General features: G+C 45.9%; 3 protein-coding genes across 4 annotated transcripts; 1 reads left to right on the plus strand and 2 right to left on the minus strand.

Moving 5' to 3' along the window:
* Positions 1-427: 427 nt before the first annotated feature.
* On the minus strand, positions 428-8,430 carry LOC131269449 (histone-lysine N-methyltransferase 2D-like). The gene is made up of 4 exons (XM_058271810.1): positions 8,376-8,430; positions 6,334-7,519; positions 3,391-5,232; positions 428-2,962 (listed from the first exon to the last, which is right to left on the minus strand). The coding sequence occupies exons 1-4, from the start codon at positions 8,421-8,423 to the stop codon at positions 2,121-2,123; spliced, it is 3,918 nt and encodes a 1,305-aa protein (XP_058127793.1). The 5' UTR covers positions 8,424-8,430; the 3' UTR covers positions 428-2,120.
* Positions 8,431-8,471: 41 nt separating this feature from the next.
* LOC131269342 (uncharacterized) lies at positions 8,472-10,430 on the minus strand (the record flags this gene model as incomplete). Its single annotated transcript, XM_058271694.1, has 1 exon — positions 8,472-10,430. A coding segment is annotated over exon 1 (1,959 nt), but the record flags the coding sequence as incomplete, so codon positions are not given.
* Positions 10,431-12,594: 2,164 nt separating this feature from the next.
* LOC131268622 (transmembrane protein 47) lies at positions 12,595-19,314 on the plus strand. Of its 2 annotated transcripts, XM_058270853.1 has the most exons (7): positions 12,595-12,614; positions 13,994-14,362; positions 14,548-14,626; positions 14,689-14,875; positions 14,948-15,097; positions 15,202-15,264; positions 17,392-19,314. In XM_058270853.1, exons 3-7 carry the CDS (start codon positions 14,576-14,578, stop codon positions 17,550-17,552), a joined length of 612 nt encoding a protein of 203 aa, XP_058126836.1. In that variant the 5' UTR covers positions 12,595-12,614; positions 13,994-14,362; positions 14,548-14,575; the 3' UTR covers positions 17,553-19,314. The 2 variants fall into 2 exon arrangements, with proteins under 2 accessions (XP_058126836.1, XP_058126835.1); XM_058270852.1 differs by lacking the exons at positions 12,595-12,614; positions 13,994-14,362 and adding an exon at positions 12,970-13,115.
* The last annotated feature ends 318 nt before the right edge of the window (positions 19,315-19,632 follow it).

The following is a 19,632-nucleotide window of genomic DNA, read 5'->3' on the forward strand; positions in this document are numbered from 1 at the left end:
GTGAAAGGATGCCGTTTCGATTGCGTGCGGGTATCGCAAACGTACAAGTATGATGATGTGACGAAGAAAGAACAGATCCGACTGGCAATCTTGGTTCCTTTTGCTAACATTGTTCCCACCTCCGTCATCATACCTTCCGGCTTCGAACTGCTACATTTCTACAATGTCGGTCTCCGCAGGGTGACAAGCCATGAACACAACTGTTTTCCCCGCCTACCGGCAAAGGGAACATGCACCAAACATGGGAGATGAAGCAACACCGTGATAAATGTTAACGTACAAAACAAAGAGTGTATGGAAAGAGGTGATGGAAACGTACGATGAAGATAGCATGCTGCATTTATTCATTACTAGAGTTCTCCGGGGTTCAAATTTTCCACACATCGGTACTAACCTATTACTAGCTCTCTCTGTCTCTCTGTATCTCTCTAGACTTGTGTAAGCACCTTTTTATAGGCCCATAATTGAAGAATGAGGCATCCGAAGTGCATCGAAGCTGTTTATAAGAACGCATTTACATTAGGACGACGCCCTGCCTAGTCTTTGTGGTGAGCAAGTCTGGACTCGAAACTGGACATTCATTTTCATTCCTTTCCTTTTATCCTTCTACCGCATGGAAACAGCTGCTGGTTCCATTGCAACTAGTTCATTTCGATCGGTTCAAAACGACAGCAACTTTCCTCGGTCGGTCATATGCACAAGGCTTTTGCGTTTCGCCTGCTCAATAATAGCCTTTCACATTGTTCATGCACGCTATGTAAGTGTTAGGGCAAATCACATAATTATGATGCTGCTTGTTTTTGCAATCACTACCAAAAAAAGGGTTAAAAACCCAAATATTTTGAATTTACTGGAAAGGTTAAGCAATTAAAAACCAAAAAAAAAGGCAGAAATCTCGTGGTTCGGCACAAAACTGTGGGTGAAATTGTTCGAGTATAAAATATAGAAATATAGATAAAAAAATATAAAATGTAAATAAAATATAATAAAATTTGCAGCCACGAACAAAATGTCAGTAAAGAATATTATTAAGAAAATCAATATTAGGGGTTTTGATTTGAATTTAATATTTTTGAACGTGACACTTTTGGGGACGACCAGATGCAAACTGGTCTCATCAAGATTCGCTGCCAACTGCATGAGTACAGTCAAATCGTCGCTATGAGGAATTCTAAAAAAGGAAAAGTTATTACCATACCATATCGAAGCGATTTTATGGTATAGTAAAATACATGCTGAAGCCTATAACATACCGTTAGAGTGAAATGTTGCTGCGTTTCGGGTTATCGTTTGTCATACATGCTTTAGTTCTCTGTTTGTGTTCTAACTGGCTTCTATTCTCAATAATCTTACCATGAGCCTCAGAGCTAGGGTTCCTAACGTTGGCTGCCATCATGCACATAATTCTAATGTGCCTACGTTTGTTCTGCTCATATCATACGGTGCTGTTCTAACGTTCTAGGGCTCGAATCTGTATAAGTTCGCTCATCGTCATAAGAGCACACACTTGCAAACGACCTTTCAATACCAACAAAAGCATGCCGTGCCGTCCTTTTACACTCCCAGTCGTAATGAAGTCGAATATAATGTTGGAATACATTCGAAGAACCTTCACAACCTAATAGTTACAATACTATCGAGCATCTTTTCCCGCTCATTTCCCAAACAGATTTTCAATACGATTCAAATTTCCCGCTCTTCTACAGCTACAGCTACCGTTCGCGCATTTGTCATACCTAAGTTTTGTTTTCACCGTACCACTTGCTTCGGTATCTTCTTCTCTCTTACGCCTTATACGACCGAGTTCCGGTTGTTTACGAATACTTAAAATTTATCCATTACAGGATGGACCATGATATAAATAAGGAAAATATCAAAAATAAACACATGAAACATTTGATGCATAATACACAAGGACGAATGATAATAACAGCAATTAAGACGAATGGAGGTGATTGTCGTGTGGTTGAATGAAATTGCCTCGGCTGTGGGAAGCTGTGAATAGTGAAACCCGAGTTCATCTGAATCACCTCCAACAATAAAATTCAGTAACTCTAGGAGAAGCTCTCTAGAGCGCTATAGTGGCGTTGCTGCACCCGCCTCGGTGCGCTCGGAGGCGCTCAGTTATGTACAGTGGTCGACGAGTGCTGGATGGTGCGCTCGAACTCTTCCAGGAACATCACTTGGTTGCCGAGGTTGAGTGACGGCAGCTTGCCGGCGGACGCCTGGGCGAGCAGCTCGGGCGAAAACCAGCGGGCCAGCTGATTGCTGGTCGGCGACAGCCCGCCGTCGCGGTTGTAGTTGATCATGCCCTCCGGACCAGCGCCGGAGTTTTGCTGCTGCTGCTGCTGCTTCAGCTCCATCTGAATGGGAACGTTCGGCTGGTGCTGCCCGGCGCCGGCAGACATGCCAGGAATGCGGAAAGGCTGCTGCTGCTGCTGCTGCTGCGGATGTTGTTGCTGCGGTGGCATGGACATGTGCGGCGGCATGTGTTGGTTACGGATCGCTCGCTGCTGTTGCTGCTGCTGCTGCTGCTGCTGCTGTTGCTGACGTTGCAACAGCTGGTGAAGATGTGGATTGAGCATGTTGGGTGAATGCTGCTGCTGCTGTTGCTGTTGCTGTTGCTGTTGCTGCTGCTGCTGCTGAAGGCCCTGTGGCATCGGCTGCTGCTGAGCTGCTGGGCCCTGAACCGATGCGGGATGATGCGCACCAAGGATTGGATTTCCGCTTCGGTTACTGTTGTTAAACGGTTGCTGCGGTCCCTGGAATTCCAAGGTGCCGGCGAAGTTCATTGGCATAGGCGGCATCGGTACCACCGGAAGCTGACCAGGAGCCAGTTGCGTCTGCTGCTGCGGTTGTTGCTGTTGTGGTGGCTGCTGTTGCTGAGCGGACGGGACTTGTTGCGGCGGTCCCTGCTGCTGCTGCTGCTGCTGCTGCTGCATGTGGCTTCCTGCTCCAGCACCTAATTGCAAATCAAAACAAACCGAAAACGAAACATTGCCGAGTTAACATAACATGCAAGAAAATGCGAAGCTACGACAAGAACGAACCATTCCTGCGATATGAATTTTTACCAATTATTAAAAAAGCATTTGTCGTCAGTTACCATGTGCCGAATTCAGTATTTCAGACTAACTATGTGTGGGAAGGAGTGGAAGAATGAAACCCATGCACTCTTCATGCTCGACCGTACTTCGATTCGAAACAAATTCGAGCAGCATCGAAAAATATTATTATTTAGTTATGTTTAATATGTTCTCAACGAAGAGGATTGATTTTTAAGAACCTTTTGCTTGTCTTAATAAACTAATCAATGAACTCTTCACCAAATCGAAGGCAGATCTCCGACAAGAAAGTAAAAGTGATGAGGCTTTTGTACTCATGTATTACCTTTCAGAATCGGTCGTCCTTGCGGTTTCGGCAGCGCCATATGTTGCTGCTGCTGCTGTTGCGCTGGTAGAAGCGGCTGGCCGGCACCTACTCCTCCACCCTGCTGCTGCTGCTGCGACTGTGGTTGCTGTGGTTGTTGTGGCGCGTTGGGCTGTTGCTTCAGGTTCCACGGAATGTTGTTCGGCAGCGGACCGGGATTGCGCATCGCCGGCGGCGGCGGCATCGGTGGCAATGGGTTGAGCGAGTTGAGATGCGCCGGAACCGGCATGTGGTTCTGGTGGTGTATCGACATGCTCATCGGTGGACCGCCGGCGTGCCCAGCCTGCGGACCGAACTGGCCACCGGATTGGCCGAGCAGTGCGGCCAAGTTGCGCTGCTGTTGCTCGCTCTGCGAAACCGGTGCGTCCGAGCTCGCGAACGGTCCACCGGGCGGCTGCGGTTGCGGGGGTTGTGGCCCCGGCTGATGGTGAGGTGCGCCGCCACCGTGCAGAGGCAGCAGGTGCTGCGAGGCATGCATTGGCGGAAAGCCGATCACTTTTGGCGGTGGTTGCTGCCGTTGCTGCTGCTGCGATACCTGCTGCCGTTGTTGCTGCTCTTGCTGCTGCTGTTGTTGATGCTGCTGCTGCCGTTGCTGCTGCAGCTGGTGATGCATTTTCATGTACTGCTGCTGCGTTTGCAGATCGAGCAACGTGTTCAAGTTGAGCCCAATCATGGGCACTATTTCCGCATGATGCTCGCTGATTATGTACGGAACTATCGGCGTTCCCGGCCCCTGCTGCTGTTGTTGCTGTTGTTGTTGCATCTGCTGCTGCTGCTGCTGCTGCTGATGGTGAGAAGAACCCTGCTCGGGATCTTTTTCTTGTGCCGCTGTCATCTTACGGAGCACGGATGTGGGTGTGAAAGCTAGCGGCGTCGGAGACGCAACCTGATGCGTCTGCGCGACGTTTTGCTTCGATGGGGAAATGACATTCACCGTACCGGACGTGGCAGTGCTATTGGGTCGGCCCGCTTTAAGCATTGCCATGGCCGGCTGCTCGCTACCTTGCGGTGCAGCGGACGGCTGCTGCTGCTGCTGTCCTTGTTCACCGGACTCCGGAAGGTGCTGCGGCGGTTGCGTAGGTGCCGGATGTGGCTGATGTGAATTCGCCGATTCCTGGTCCAGTTGCGGATACTGGGCAAAGTGATGCGGCGATTGGGACGGCGGTCCTTGCGGTTGAGGCTGCGGCTGCGACTGTTGCTGCTGCGGTTCCTTCAATTGATCGTGAGATTCTTGATCTGCCTCATTTGGTTGTTGAACGGGTGCTGGCTGTTGCTGCGGTTGTTGCTGCTGCTGCTGTTGCTGCTGCTGTTGTTGTTGCTGCTGTTGCTGCTGCTGTTGCTGCTGCTGCTGCTGTTCCTGTCGCTTGCGATAGTTTTCTCGCTGCTCCTCGAGCTTCTTGCGTATCAGCGCGTTCTGCATGATCGTCTGCGTGTGGTACTGTAGCTCGCGGGGCGACGGAATGCGCTGTTGCAGCGGGCCAACACCGTTCGGTAGCGGCGATAGACGCACCTGTTGCTTCGGATGGAAAAGCAGGTTGGCGTTGGCCGGCACGGGCGTCGTCGGCGGCGGTATCGGAATGGTGCCGGGTGCTGCGTTCAGCATCAGGTTCGGCGAAACGACTCGCGACTGCGGCGGGAAGGTGCACAGCACGGTGGAAATGATTTCCCGGTGCGATTGAGCGGTGCCCGGGTTGATCAGCTGCTGCCAGAGGGCATGGTGCGAAATTTCACCCCGTGCCACCCCGAGCATTAGAGCTTGGGTATCCGGGAGCTTCAACAATTCAGCCGTACGTGACTCATTTACTGTTTTTCATATGAAGAAAGAGGGATTAAACAACAAGAAGATGTTAATTAACATTATTGTGTTATTAATTACTCAATACTAGTAACACCAATGCTGAAGGACATCAAAAATACATCGTCAATTATTCATATGGTTCATAACCAAAAAAAGGGGAAAGCATCAGTGAGTTTTCATTATTCCCGCTACTATCCCGAGAGAGTTTAGTAACATCCTTCAGATGATACAGCCCACAAACGTTGCTTTAAATGGAAACCCTAACTTAAAAGAAAACAAAAACACAACACACACACACAATCGATACCAAAATAGTGCGTCATGGTTCTGACATTCATGTCTTGAACAAATCGAACACAATATTAATTGAAAAATTGTCGCAAAACATTACGTAAAAGCAGTTCACACTAAATGTGTCGTGAAGACGGGACAACTCGAATCGGAAAAATAAGTGATATCTATTCGGTTTGAAGAATGAAAGCAATTGAAACCCGAACAAGGAGCGATTGTTGCGCAACTGATGGCCAAATCATATTGCACCAACGAAAAAATGCATTCATACCGCTACCTTTGTTGCACACACGAAGTGTGTAAATAAAGGAAGCAATCTGGAAAACTGGAACACAAACGAAATGGAAGAAAATTATATTTTACAACATAGAATTTTTTCATTTCAATCTGATAGAGCTGGGAAAATTGATACCACCTGCATTCTATTTTCTCGTAGCACGTTTATGAATGTTTAATAACAGTTTCAACTAAAAACGAAAATTGGTAATCCACTCATATCGAAGCAAGTGTAATCCTCGAACAAAAGAGCGATTTCGTTTTACGTTCACAGCACAACAAAACGGAAGAAAGAAAACAACAATTTATTATTTAATTATAATCACAAGCCATTTGCATTCTTCCTTTGAACATTACAAAATTATTCAATTTCAATCTTACAGAGCAAGAAAAATTAATGTCCTTTTGCATACTTCATTTTCGTAGTAGGTTTGTGAACGCTTAGCAATAGTTTCAAGTAAAAACGAATATAGATAAAGAGCTCATACGGATGTATGGATAATCCTCCCAAAAACTGTTCCAAAAAAACCATTTCTTACCTAGATGATGCATCGGGTTCATGTGCATTGGATTCATCTGTCCGGGCGGCAGGTGGCCGACGGGTTGCGGTGGCAAAGTGGGAGGACCAGCTAGATGCGCTGGCGGATGCTGATGCGCCAAATGATGGGTAAGGACTTGCGGTGCCGGGCCGGGTTGTTTCTCGCTCATCTGGGCGAGCAGCTTCTTGAACGCGTTCATCTCCTGCTGCGGCACCGTGCTACCTTCCGGAGGATGTTGCGGCGCGTGCCCAAGCGGGCCGCCAATCGCAGCAGCCACCGGATCACCGGCCGGCATGATCAGTCGCGGAATGGCGGCGCCCGGAGCGTTGGGGGCACGCATGTCTGGAGCTGCACCGGGTGGAACCATCATTTCGCCGTCACCGGCCGGTCCTACCGCTGTACCCACGGCCGGTGCGCCAGCTGCACCGACAAACTCACCTGACGGATGATTCGGACCGCCCTCGGATGGTTTGCCTCTTGCACCGGCCGCTCCGGGCGTTCCACCACCATCGCCACCGTTGAGATCAGTCTGGCGGAAGCGAGCTTCCAGCTCCTCGACGCTATGCACCTGGCCCAGATTGGCGGCCATATTTGGCAACAGTGCGGACGGCGAGGGAGTGCCGGCCGCACCACTCGGCGGTCCACCAGCACCACCACCACCACCGACCGACACGCCCAGAATCTGCTGCAAACTGCGATTCTGCAGCTGCTGGTGCATCTGCTGCTGGTGGCGGTGATCTTCCGGCAGCATTCCGGCCTTCATCTGCTGCATCACGTGCCCGTTGAACGGTTGACTACTGTTGGCACTGGCATGCGGGGGGTTCACCGGCGGTTGCTGCTGCTGCTGCGACGCATCGTTTGCCAACTTACCGGCGGCGTCCGTTGCGGCCGATCGGCTGAACAGCTCCATGAACGAGATCGACTGGTTGGAGGTGGCGGCGGGCGAGATCGGTGCAAAGTACTTGTTGCCCGCTGGCGCCGCACCCCCTTCCTCGTAATTGGCAAAGTCTTTGATGATCTTGTCGATCTCTTCCTGCAGCGAGTTGTTGCGGCTGCGGACGGCGGTCGCACCCGTCGCTGAACCGGTGCCCTTCCCGCCGGAACCATCCTGGCGGAAGAACTGCGAGAAGCGGGACTGGCCGGCGGTACCACCTTCACTCGATTCCGACTTCTCCAGCGGATCGTTCTGCGAAAGGCAAGAAGCAATTAGATTCATGACAAACTGGAGCAGCCGAGTGCGGTTTGAAACTATTTGGCACGAGGCACGCTCTTCCTCCCTCCACCGTATTCAAAACATGACTCTAAATTTAACTCATTGAATGCGTGTGCACATGAAAGCATACACTGTGGGCCAGCAATTCGACACTTATTGACCAAAATTTTTGCGTTCAATTGCGTTACATTATAATCTTGAATTAATTTTCTAACCACACGTAAAAGGAAAGTAAAACAGCTACTTGTGGTCAGCAGAAAAATAAACTACAGACTGTTTGTTTGTGTTTGTTCTATTGACATTATTGTATCTGATGATTATTGCACATTATAGGTTGTATTCGACGCTATAAATCAATCAATTTCAAGTGCCCGATCGCATCAAGTTTACACGAAGATGCGAAATCGTCCTCAAGCAGCTACATCCGTTAAATTGTTCCCAGACCCAACCCATGGAAACTATTTATTTGGAAACAAATAAAGGACTGGTTACCAAAACCCTAGACAGACGGTGTATGATGAAGCTGATGGGAAGTGGCTTGGCTGTTGCAGAATATATTAGAGGAATGAACAATATCAAAAGAATAATAGGTTTGAACTAAAAACAAGTCCGTATGTTGATGAATGAATTATTCCAACAAAATGTTTCATTTCCTTCGATGGTATTGAATTGTTGTATGATTTCTTTACGGCGAGTTAAGCTGCCGTAGATATTTTGCCAACTAGTAATGATGTTAGTGGGCCGTTCCCAAAAGAATTCATTCCGAAGTGACGCATACCAAATAGTAAAAACAACACGCATCGCTGAAACAGGCCAACTGCAAACTTACAAACATGAATGGATAGTTCTGGAAGTCCAGCTTGAAGATGTCCGACATGCTGAAATCGTCCTCGCCTGCCTTCGGGCGTCCGGAGCCAACCCGTTGCTTGCCGTCACTAGCGCTACCGACAGGCTCGTTCGGTTCTTCCAGTGCCCTGGTCTGTTCCTGCTCGCCACGCTCGTCCTCGGCATCGCCGTCTGCGGCTGGTTTGGTGCTGCCGATTGGCTCATCGCCGGAGCCTCGGGATGCCGACCGGGCTGAAACGCCACCGCCTACCGCATCGCTGCCGTCTTCCGACTGACGGTCAGCCTGCTTCGAGTCGGTGTCCTTGGCGTTCGTTGGCGAATCGCTGGGCTCTTCGTCCTCGTCGTGCTCGGAAACGGGCTCGTCGAAGCCGCGCAGCTCGATCGTGTCGTGCTGGGACGTGGGCTCGCTAAACCACTCGGGTTCCTCCTGCTCGCGGTTGTTGTCGCTGTTGTACCGACGCCGATCGCCATACGACGAGCCGCCGTGGTGATGATTGTTGCTGTTCGAGCCGTAGTGATTGTTGTAACTGTTGTAGCCATAGTTGTTACCGTAACCACCACCACCGCCGCCACCGTGGCCGCCCCCATCGTTATAGTTGCCGCCCTTGTGAAAGCCTCGCATACCACCACCGCCGCCGCCGCGATTCTCCTTCTCCTGCCGATCGTAGTCCCGGTTCGAGCTGAGATTGCGTCGATCGTAGCCGCGTCCACCCATGCCAACATCATCATGGTCCATACCGCGATAATCTTTGTCCGGGTGCGGGTGTCCTCTGTCGCTGTTCCGACCGCGCATTCCCCCCTCACCCTTTGCCATCTCGCCACGGCCGTCTCCGCCACGCATGTCACGACCTTCGCCGCGCACGTCGCGCATCTCACGCATGTCCTTGCCGTCGCGCAGCTGGTCCCGGTCGCGAAATCCTCCACCCCCGGAGGCTGGTGGACCACCGTTCCGGCCGCCACCGCGATACTCGTTCGCGTCCATTCGGTAATCCCAAGACATGTCGGAAGCGAGAATGCGGCCGCTGCCGATACGCCGCTCGCGGCTCACCATCATGTCCCGTGGTTCGGAGCGCAACAAGCTGCCGGAGAGTCCGAGGGTGCCGGGACCACTGGACGTCGGTGGCGACGGCATCAAACAGCCCATGTTGAACGAGCGTCGCTGAGGAGACAGAACGATACCGTCCTCCCGCCGCAGACGCTCCTTCGGATCGGCCATCCCGCCACCACCACCACCGCCGCCAGCACGACGTAATTCGTTGCGACCACCGCCAAGCCCGCCACCGTTGCCCCCTACTCCGCCTCCGCCGGGCTGGCCAGGTCCACCACCACCACCAGCGCCATTAGCAGCGTTTCCTGCGAGAGTAGCAATTCCTCCATACGATCGATTCCGTCCGTAACCAGCATTTCCTCCGCCGCCGCCTCCTGCTCCTCCTCCGCCTCCACCACCGGTATCGTCGTCGTAGGGTGCGTCGGAGTGGTGCACTACCAGCATGCTGATCATCTTCAGGTGCTTCTCCGACTTAGGATCCTCGATGCAGGCCGGTTTCATTTTCGATAGGTTCGTATACCGCAGCCCCATCAGCTGGGAGACGGTGTATCGCGTTCGTGGCGTTGGGGTGGACGAAGCCGACTCGGTAGCGGTACCTTGCCCACCACCGCCAGCGTTCTCTCGCCCCGAACCGGAAGATGACATTGGAGACGGGACGAGTTCATCCCGCTGCTGGTGGTACTGAGCATCATGGTCATCCTTCCTAGCTGCTCCGCCGCCACCTCCGCCGCCACTACCACCTCCGCCACCCGCTCCATTCATCCCAACGCTTGGTGTCAGCGAGCGGAGTGTGGATGTCGACGATGACAACGACATGGCACCGCCGCTGCCACCGTAAATACCAGCCCCACCGCCGTCGTGCTCACCACCGTACGAGTCGCTATCGTCCCCGCGGCCACCACCACTTCCTCCTCCACCCCGGTCGACGACACTGCTGCCGGAAGCAGTGCCCGTTTTTAACTCCAAACCATGCGATGCCGTGTCCGACATCCTGCCGTTCACTGTCCGCTGAATCAACCCTTCTCCTCCCTTCGTCCGCAACCTAGGTGAGAGCTTGCTACGGTGCACCTACTAGAGATCCAGCGTTCTCGGGACCAACCCGCATCCGACACGACGTCGACGTTCGACTTGCAAATTCAGGGTCGATAGCTAACGGCCATAGATATAATGCACGGCCAGAGGGCCCGAATAGATGGCTGCGACGGTTAGTAGGCCATCTGCCCTACACGATGTCCCCAGAGAGGTCCGAGAGTCAATCGATCTTTGTTTTCCCTTCACTGTTTGAATGCACACGCCGACAACGGCTCCGCGTTCCGCTTTGTTCTTACTATTCGCTTGCAATTGTCAATTTGAAGCCGCTGCCGACACTGACATCACCAACTCTCGCACGACGCAAGAGGCAGCTGCACTGCTCTGCCAACTGCTTCGCTTTGCAGTTCCGCACACCAAAGTTCTTTATATCGTTTCACTGCGTTGTAGTCTAACTAATTTAAACTTTTTAACACCGTATAGAGAAGCGTTTCCGCTTAGCAACTAGCGAAACAACTTCCTCCCCCTCGAGTGCGCAGCTGCTTCTTCTCCTTCGCTGCTTGTTGTTCGGTACCGACCTCAGCAGCGGAGGTATGAAAATGGCCTCACAGCAGCAGCAGTTGCTCTCGGCCAAAGAAGCTCCAACGCGTCAAAAAGATCTTTACACGGGATGCAAAGTACAGTTGCTGGGAAGGGACTGCAAAATATATATATTCTTTGCCCTGCTCTGTTGCGTTGTGTCCGCAAAGTTTTCGCGTGGCCTTTTACACTGTGTGCCTCTTTTGAAACGGTACGAAGAAACTTTCGTAAAACACCACAGCGCGCACGCACACAGCCTTCTTAAGAAATTTTTGCTCACTAACTTTTGCTCGAAAACGAGATATATACGCTTACATACTTCTCCAAAAACATAAAAACGGGCACACTTTCTCCTCCTTTGTCGACGCTTCGTCCCAAAAACACTTCTAAGAAAAACACTACGCCTTTACACCTTTTTCGTCCTTATCACAGAGTTCTTGTAATTTCTCTCGGTTTTATTATAACAGACGACGAATAACACACTGACGACGATTTTTTCCACTTTCAAGAAGACGGGAGACTACCAACTAAAACTATGAACGCCGTGTTCGTTCTACGGCAGCAAAACTGGCATTGAAGCGATCAATTGCTCGGATGATTTTCACCAACAATAGAATAGTTCCTCGAACTGTATTCCTAGAATCAAGACACAGATTAATCTCTTCGTACCAGACTCAACCAACGCGCCTGCAAGAATGTCCGACTAAACTCCAAATGATTACCTGAGCAGGCAACCATTTGACAAGAAGGTACGTTTTCCACGAATGGCGTCTTGTAAGGGTAGGTTGATTTCTACACCAAACTTTGATTTTTTAATTTCTTCATTGTCCAAAGCCATTTTCAATGCTCGCCAGATTTAAAAATAGGTAATTATTTTTTCTGATCCATTAACTCATGCATATTGTTGAAATTGTGCACGATCAGCGAGAAATGCATTTAAAACAATCCATAAAACTTTACTCGACACTCGACATACAAGTATCAACAGTGACAAAAATCGATCGAGCGTATACGCCCTAGCCAGCGCCATTATAACAGTGTGTATACGCTTATCGTACCGCGATTTCATTTTCTGCTCAAAATACTCTCCTGTTTTAAATGGTAATCAAGTGTTTGAGTAGTTGTTTTGCTAAAATTTTTATGGATATACAATACATAGGTTATGAATGTCGATCTATGGTTAATCTCTGCTGGAAAAAAACGGTTCTCAGTTTGTTAATTTGATTACACTATCTTGACCACAACTTCTGTGAATAAAATTTGCTACCCCGTTTATAACGCTCAGTTGAAAAATAATAGACACTAAATCTTATTTATTACACCTAGCTAGTATATTAAATAAACGAGTTTAAAATTACATTTATTGTTTATTATAGAACAAAAAACATTAATCAATATTCAAATAGCATAAATCTACTCTTTAAACTATGAAATTAATTCATCCAACAAGGAGAAGTATTCAGCGCACCGTATCTAAACAGCGAAGAAAAAAGCAGAGTTTGTGTGCCTGCTCTTATTTATAAGTCAGAAATTTCATAGTTGAGAAAGGGGTTCCTGAAAGAAAAGGTATTTCACTATATTTTTATTCTAACCTTCCTCACTCTTTGCTTACACATTACGAATAACAATAATTGTATCGCGCTGCCGGATAAGAACTGAGGAAAATCGATTTGAAGGGAAAAGATTGTGCGGTAAGAAATCCATGCCAGGGATAGGATCTTCCCATTTAGCTGGTGAAAGTTCAGATCTTAAAAATGGAAAGATTCGAAGAACCAAAAGTGTTCCCACCGTTGCTTTAATTCCATAAATGGGCATATATGACGTTTTTATTTATAGCGAAAAGTCGGCCTCTGTTTTACTTCCATCAATCAGATATTCGCCCACTGCTTTTCTGAATAGCTCGTACAAGTGCCTAGAAACGATGTCCAGAAACTATACATCAAAAGGTGATAGTTACTATCAGAGGGAAATCGGACTAACTAGTGTACAATCAATCGATGGAGACTCCTTGCCGGACTATAGTGAATTCGATACGGAATCAGTTACATTGGACTATTTTAAAGAAAGGTAAACTGTGTTCAATTTAATGAAGTGTGGCTTGTGTGTTTATCGAGAGCAAAGAAACAAAAAAAAAGCTGCATAAAGCAGAATGTTTTGATTGTTTTGACTAGAAAACACCAGACTCTAACCTTTTTTTTTAAATAATATGCTTTGTTCCGGGAGTGTACGTTAATTGATAGAATACTCTAGTAACTTTTGCTTCTATGTGGAACATACGCAAAACATTGGTTTTTGATTTCTTAAAACATAGTGGACAAAGAAAAGCGAAACAAAAGAAGTGTGACTACCAGCGAAACGAAAAGCATAAAGAATCATTTGCCTTGTTCTAGCATCATCTCGCGGAGAATATGGATACGAAAGCCGTATGTTCAGCGTACGATGATTCCATTTAGATTTGAAAATCGTGCGTGATGTTGGCCAAGGGCGTTCAATTTAGAGCATCAGCTTGAATATAAATAGATCAGAGCTTAGTTGTCTTGAGATTCATTTCATTTATGCGTGATCGTACATTTCAAAAGTGCGAATGAATGGATGTAGAGACGCGTGAAACGATCTTGTACACCTAATCTGCTTTGTGGACAATATGACTCAAAGTTCACTAACGTATGACTCAATATCACCGTCACCTATAACAATGCTTTATGAAAGTACTAATGTTATTTCTTTCCATAGGAGCGTGATCCTTAAGGGCATATGCACATCATTCAAAAGAATTATTTCCCACTAAAACAAATCGTCACGCACGTCGCTGTGCGAAGGAAAAACTAACCAATCCAGCGAATAGATATAAAGTATTATTATTTCATAATCTTGTTGCGTGCAAGCAGCTTGGCTTCTTCATCTAGAGCTGGTATTTCAGAGTGTCTGTTTTCTATACTACTCAGCGACGCCTAGCATCCCAGCGTTTAGCGTCTTACCAAAATCGCGAAACGAGTGTTCAATCTTCTCCTCAATGCAACCACATCCGGCGAAGCGAAGAACGCGGACACCGAGATACATTCCAAACTGCTTTTAATGCTTCTATGCCTACCCGCTGCCAACCGCCGTTAACTGACCCGCAATCTCACGCCGCTGTGCCATCGCCGTCCCAACCGCCGTGTTGTGTCGCTCCTTTTTGAGTTGATGCAGCGCAGAGTAGGGTGAGCTTTCTAGCTGGACCGAGGATCAATCTAATCAGTCGTTCTCATTAGCACAAAAAGTATTCCAAACGCAACAAGAATCGTTCCAACACATTAGCATTAACAGTTTTTTAGGTAAGTAATTCACTTGTTAACCGAAACGATCAAGTACATTTCCATGCAACATTAACTCATCGCACGTTTTCGAACCACAAATGTTTGATGAGAATTATATAGACATAAGCGAAGTTTGTGTGTCAATAGACAATAATTACGTACATATAATAGTCAATAATTTCACGGTTGTACTAACTTTCCAGCACCAAACGAGGACCTTCGCCAGACAAAATGGCACCAACGACTACTATCGAAACCGTTACGATCACGCGTCCCTTGAAGGTAAGATTTGTAAAATAAAGTATTGCACAGCGCTTGAAATACAATATCATCTCTTCGCTTAGGTTATTGCCTTCATATGTGGAGTGATTGTCGTCATACTGATGATCCTGGCCCTCACCTCTACTGACTGGCTAATGGCGGAAAACTGGCGCCAAGGTTTGTTTGTGCACTGCATCGAAGAAGGGTATCAGTCTCCGTTGCCGTTCAATCTTCAGGATCCGGCCGGCTGCTATCAAAGCCGTGATGTTGGTAAGTGTGCTTTATTACAGGATGTTAGCACCCTGAGTAGTACTTTTCATTGTTGCTCCTATTCTTCCACAGCTTACATCAAAGCAACAGCCGCATTATGCATTCTTACGCTGGTGACCGACGCCCTGGCGACTATTCTTACCGGACTCGGACTGCGAACGCAGGACCACAACCTGAAATACAAGTTCTACCGCATCGCTGTGCTCATCATGATGGTTGCCCGTACGTTGATCGATTTGAACGCTGCTCAAAATGTCTTCATTGACACATTGACCTTTTCATCAATGCCTAACTGCTTTTATCATCTTTCTTCTGTTTCTTCTCAGTGATAGCGTTGCTGGTTGCATTGATTTTGTACCCGATTTGCTTTGCGGCAGAATTGAATATCGGTAAGTATTTCATTAATTTTCCATGTTGATAAATTGACGTACGATTGCATTATTTGGTGTGTGCGGGAAAAAAAGTTCAATTATTTAGAGATATTTTCATTCTTAAATCTTTTTTAGTTAGTAAATTATTCTTTAAATATCGATATTGCTTTTTAAGGAATACAGCGTTTTACATCTCACCTAGCAATCGGGGCAGTGTATGTAGAACATCAAGAATGATAGCCTACTGCAGAGTATTTGATGTAGAATAGCAAAACCCACAAGTGGCAACACAAACCGGTAAGTAGAATATCCATCACTTTCTAGGATCTACCAGAATGAAAGTTGTCTCATGGATGCTCGAAGTAGAGACGACCAGTTGAAAGGTACAGGATAAGGTAGGCTATGATCGCTTTTTCGCATCAGAAAACGAGCGCGAATCACAAAATCCTCGCAAAAGTATGTTTTCGACCGGAAAGCGATTTTCCCCTACTTTTACCTGCACCCCTCGACTGGTCGTGCCTACTTCGAACATCCACGCGACAACTTTCATTCTGGTAGATCCTAGAAAGTGATGGATATTCTACTTACTGGTTTGTGTTGCCACTTGTGGGTTTTGCTATTCTACATCAATTACTCTGCAGTAGGCTATCATTCTTGATGTTCTACATACACTGCCCCGGTTGCTAGGTGAGCTGTAAAACGCTGTAACATATATTCAATTTATTTGGATATGAGGATATTAGCTATGAACGATACAATGCCTTTGATAAAGCCTGTCTCATAGTAAATTGAGCCAAAGAAAGCGCGCTACTGTGGCGCCTCTAGTGGCGTCAGCCGGAAACTGATATTTTTAGTAGTATTAGTAACTAGTAACAATGAAGATGTGAAAGTTTCAGACCTGTACTATTGTTTTTCGCTAAATGCCGTATTTTGGAAATTGAACGACCAAAAATAAATCCGCACAAATAACTATAGCACCAAGGCAACTGAGCAAATTGAAAAGACCGGGAACCCATTAAAACAAAAAACAAAAAAATGAAAAGTATTTTTCTCTGGTACAGTTTTACATAAAGTTTGTTATAAAAATAGGGTTTTACTATTTACGTGTTCCCTGTTTTTTTAAATTCACGTATTTTGTTTTTGTTTCCTGCATTAACGCCCATGTCGTGGAATGGGACACCGTTTTCGCAGCCTCCGTTCATTTCCTCTTGCCAAGAACATCTGTAACTATTCCACCAGTTTGTCTAAGACGAAGTTTTGAGACTGCCCAGTGTTTTTCGATGAGGCGAAATTCTGGGAAATTTGGTTTTGGTACAAAGTGAATCTTATTGGCCCTGTACCACTCTTAGACAACCGTAGAATAATGGCAGGTCGAAAAATCGGCAAAAAAAGTATGTGAATTTATAAGAACAGGGAACACGCAAAAAGTAAAAACCTATTTTTATAACAAACCTTATGTATAACTGTACAAAAGAAAAATATTTTTAATTTTTCTTTGCTTTTATTATGGATTCCAGGCCTTGTCAATCTTTCCACCGGCGCTCCAGTTATTTGTGCGGATTTATTTTTGGTCGTTCAATTTTCAAAATACGGCATTTAGCGAAAAACTATATTACAGGTCTGAAACTTTCACATCTTCATTGTTACTAGTTACTAATACTACTAAAAATATCAGTTTCCGGCTGACGCCACTAGAGGCGCCACAGTAGCGCGCTTTCTTTGGCTCAATTTACTATGAGACAGGCTTTAGTACGGTTCGTTACCGCCTAATAGTATTTTAATGAAACTTCTGAGCATCTCTTTTTTTCAATGGATTTATCGATTCTGATGATTGTATTCCGTACAATTATGTTCATTATCACTTGGTGATTTTTTTCTGTGCCATATATGTGTAATGTCATATTAAACAATTTCACTGCGCGCAATATTCCGTATGTTTTAAAACTGCTTATATTGCGGTTTATTAAAATGATAATCGAATGAATTTCTAATTAGTTGGTTTTGTTAAAAGTGTGTATATACGAAGGTCACATAAGTACATGTACATATCAGAAACGTGATATTTTGAAAATGTTAACAAATAAATACAAGAGATACACAGTAATGTGAGTAATGATATAATATATGTTTTTCAACTTCTTTTAGCAAATCGTCCAGTTTGGGAATTCGGCTGGGCGTATGGCGTTGGTTGGGGTGCAGCTATTTTCCTCTTTGGTGCTGTAGTGCTGCTGCTGTGCGACAAGGAGTCGGAGGAGATCTACTACAAGGAAAGGAAAATTGTACACGACGCGTCGTTAAGAGACTAGGCCAGGGCACACGCTCTGCCCGACGTTGTACTTTAAACAGACAAGAGGAAATGTGCGAAACACGCATTCAACGAACGGTGTAGGCCGGATTCTACCAGTGGCAGCAAAATCAGCTGTCAAGGTCCAGCCAAATACCGAATCTCCTCTCATTAAGGTTTAAAGTTGACCAGCAGTCGATCGTCCGGAAAACGAAAAAGAAAGCTAGATCTGACCTGACACGGCTGCTTGTTACGATGTGACGTAGCAGCGCGAACGTGACGCGAATTAGACGAAAAGTGTGAAGAAGAAGAAAATGAACGACGACAAACACCGACCAGGCCGTTATTTTTTGCGGTGTAGGCAGCAGCGGAAGAACGGCGTTGGTGATTTTAGTGTATGGAATTAGATATTCAAAACCACACGTAGCTTCGAATGGAATGAAGCGCATTAGATGCATATGCATTGCATTCTCGCCATAAATCCTCCCTGCAGCAGATTTTTAATTATCCCTCCCTCATTATTAGTGTTCTGTTAATGCGCCGCCACATAACTTGTAAGCATCGGATTAGAAAACATATGTGTTCGGTATAGTACACATACACAGCAGGCATAATAATTGGACCAGACATAACGATTGGAAACATAGTCCGTAGTCAAAGCAAAAAGAGTTATGAATTGAAAATGTGGTCGAACTTGTACATAAAACACTCGCGCAAGAAAAGTGTTCGGGAAGAATTGACTGCACCCCGCATATAGCATAGCTTTGCGAAAGCACAAGGCTGATCGTTTTCTTCTATGCAGCTATCGAGAGGCGTTTGCATTCTAGGAAAGGTGGAGTAATTTGACGGTAGCATATAGTGTTATATTTGATCAATAACGTTGGAATGGACATGATTAGATGCATATTCTCTACAACATGAACAGACCTATTGAGCTATGACCTTACTTTTCCTGTCCTTGTTAAGCAGGACAAACGCCCGAAACAACTCTTCTAGTATAACAGCCACAACTTTTCTCTCTTATTTATTTGCCTTTTAAGCTCTCCTTTTCTGTACTCCTGACACATGTATTCGAAATGTACACGAAAATAACACGGTTTTCTTGTACTGTAACTAGCATTGAACTTTCACACCATACATTTATGTCTATCAACACATGTAATATACTATTTATTAAATTTCACCATCCCGCATCGCTCACACCTGATCAAACCCTTCCTTCCAGATCTTCCTCTCTGGTCAATCATTTTTCAATTGTACTATCTAGCTTTTATATACACACACATATGAGGCGCGAATTTAGAATATGAAATCACTGCCTCTTCTCTTTTCATATCGGAAGATTATGCATTCAGAAGGAGGTTACTCAAATAGAATCAAAGAAAACGCCGAATCTCCATTGACTTAAAATCAATTAATCATCACTTCGTGCGGTATCACGCGCTAAAACATGTAAGAATTTTTATATTAACATATGCTTTGGAAATGCAAACCGGTGCCGAGATGTGCCAGTATCATCATTTCAGAACAAACAGGAAAAGAAATCAAGGAATATAATAGTAATAACAACAATGCATCAGAATCTCTACCGGATAATTATAATTATTATTAATACTCGGAGGTAAATTACCAGAAAGTGTAACAGATCGAACTCACAAACCTCCTCCTTCATTGAATTGAGTAGCGAGTATACATACGATTGTCAATTTTGTAAATAGCCGTAAACTACTGCATTCATTGATCACTACACATGTAACCACGAATGTTGTAATAAATAAGTTAAACATATCTATTGTATATCAATCATGGCGTATTGTGTTTTGTCTGACGGGTAACTATGGTGGGATATAGATAACAAATGTAATCTGTAGAACAGATTGCCGTGATGATTATTTAATATATTTGTTATATGATAAATTTATAGACTTAGTTGGATAAACTAAACATATTCGTTCATGATGATGAAATAAACGATTTAATATTGTATATGGGCTTTTCAAGAACCATATATGCTTGGGCTAATCTTTCTTATTGTATGATCAAAGGAAAAAGTTAGGGAAAAGTTTCTTTCAAAAGTTGTGTGCAGAAATATCAAATTATAA

Source organism: Anopheles coustani, chromosome X, assembly GCF_943734705.1.
Source record: "Anopheles coustani chromosome X, idAnoCousDA_361_x.2, whole genome shotgun sequence".
NCBI lineage: Eukaryota > Metazoa > Arthropoda > Insecta > Diptera > Culicidae > Anopheles > Anopheles coustani.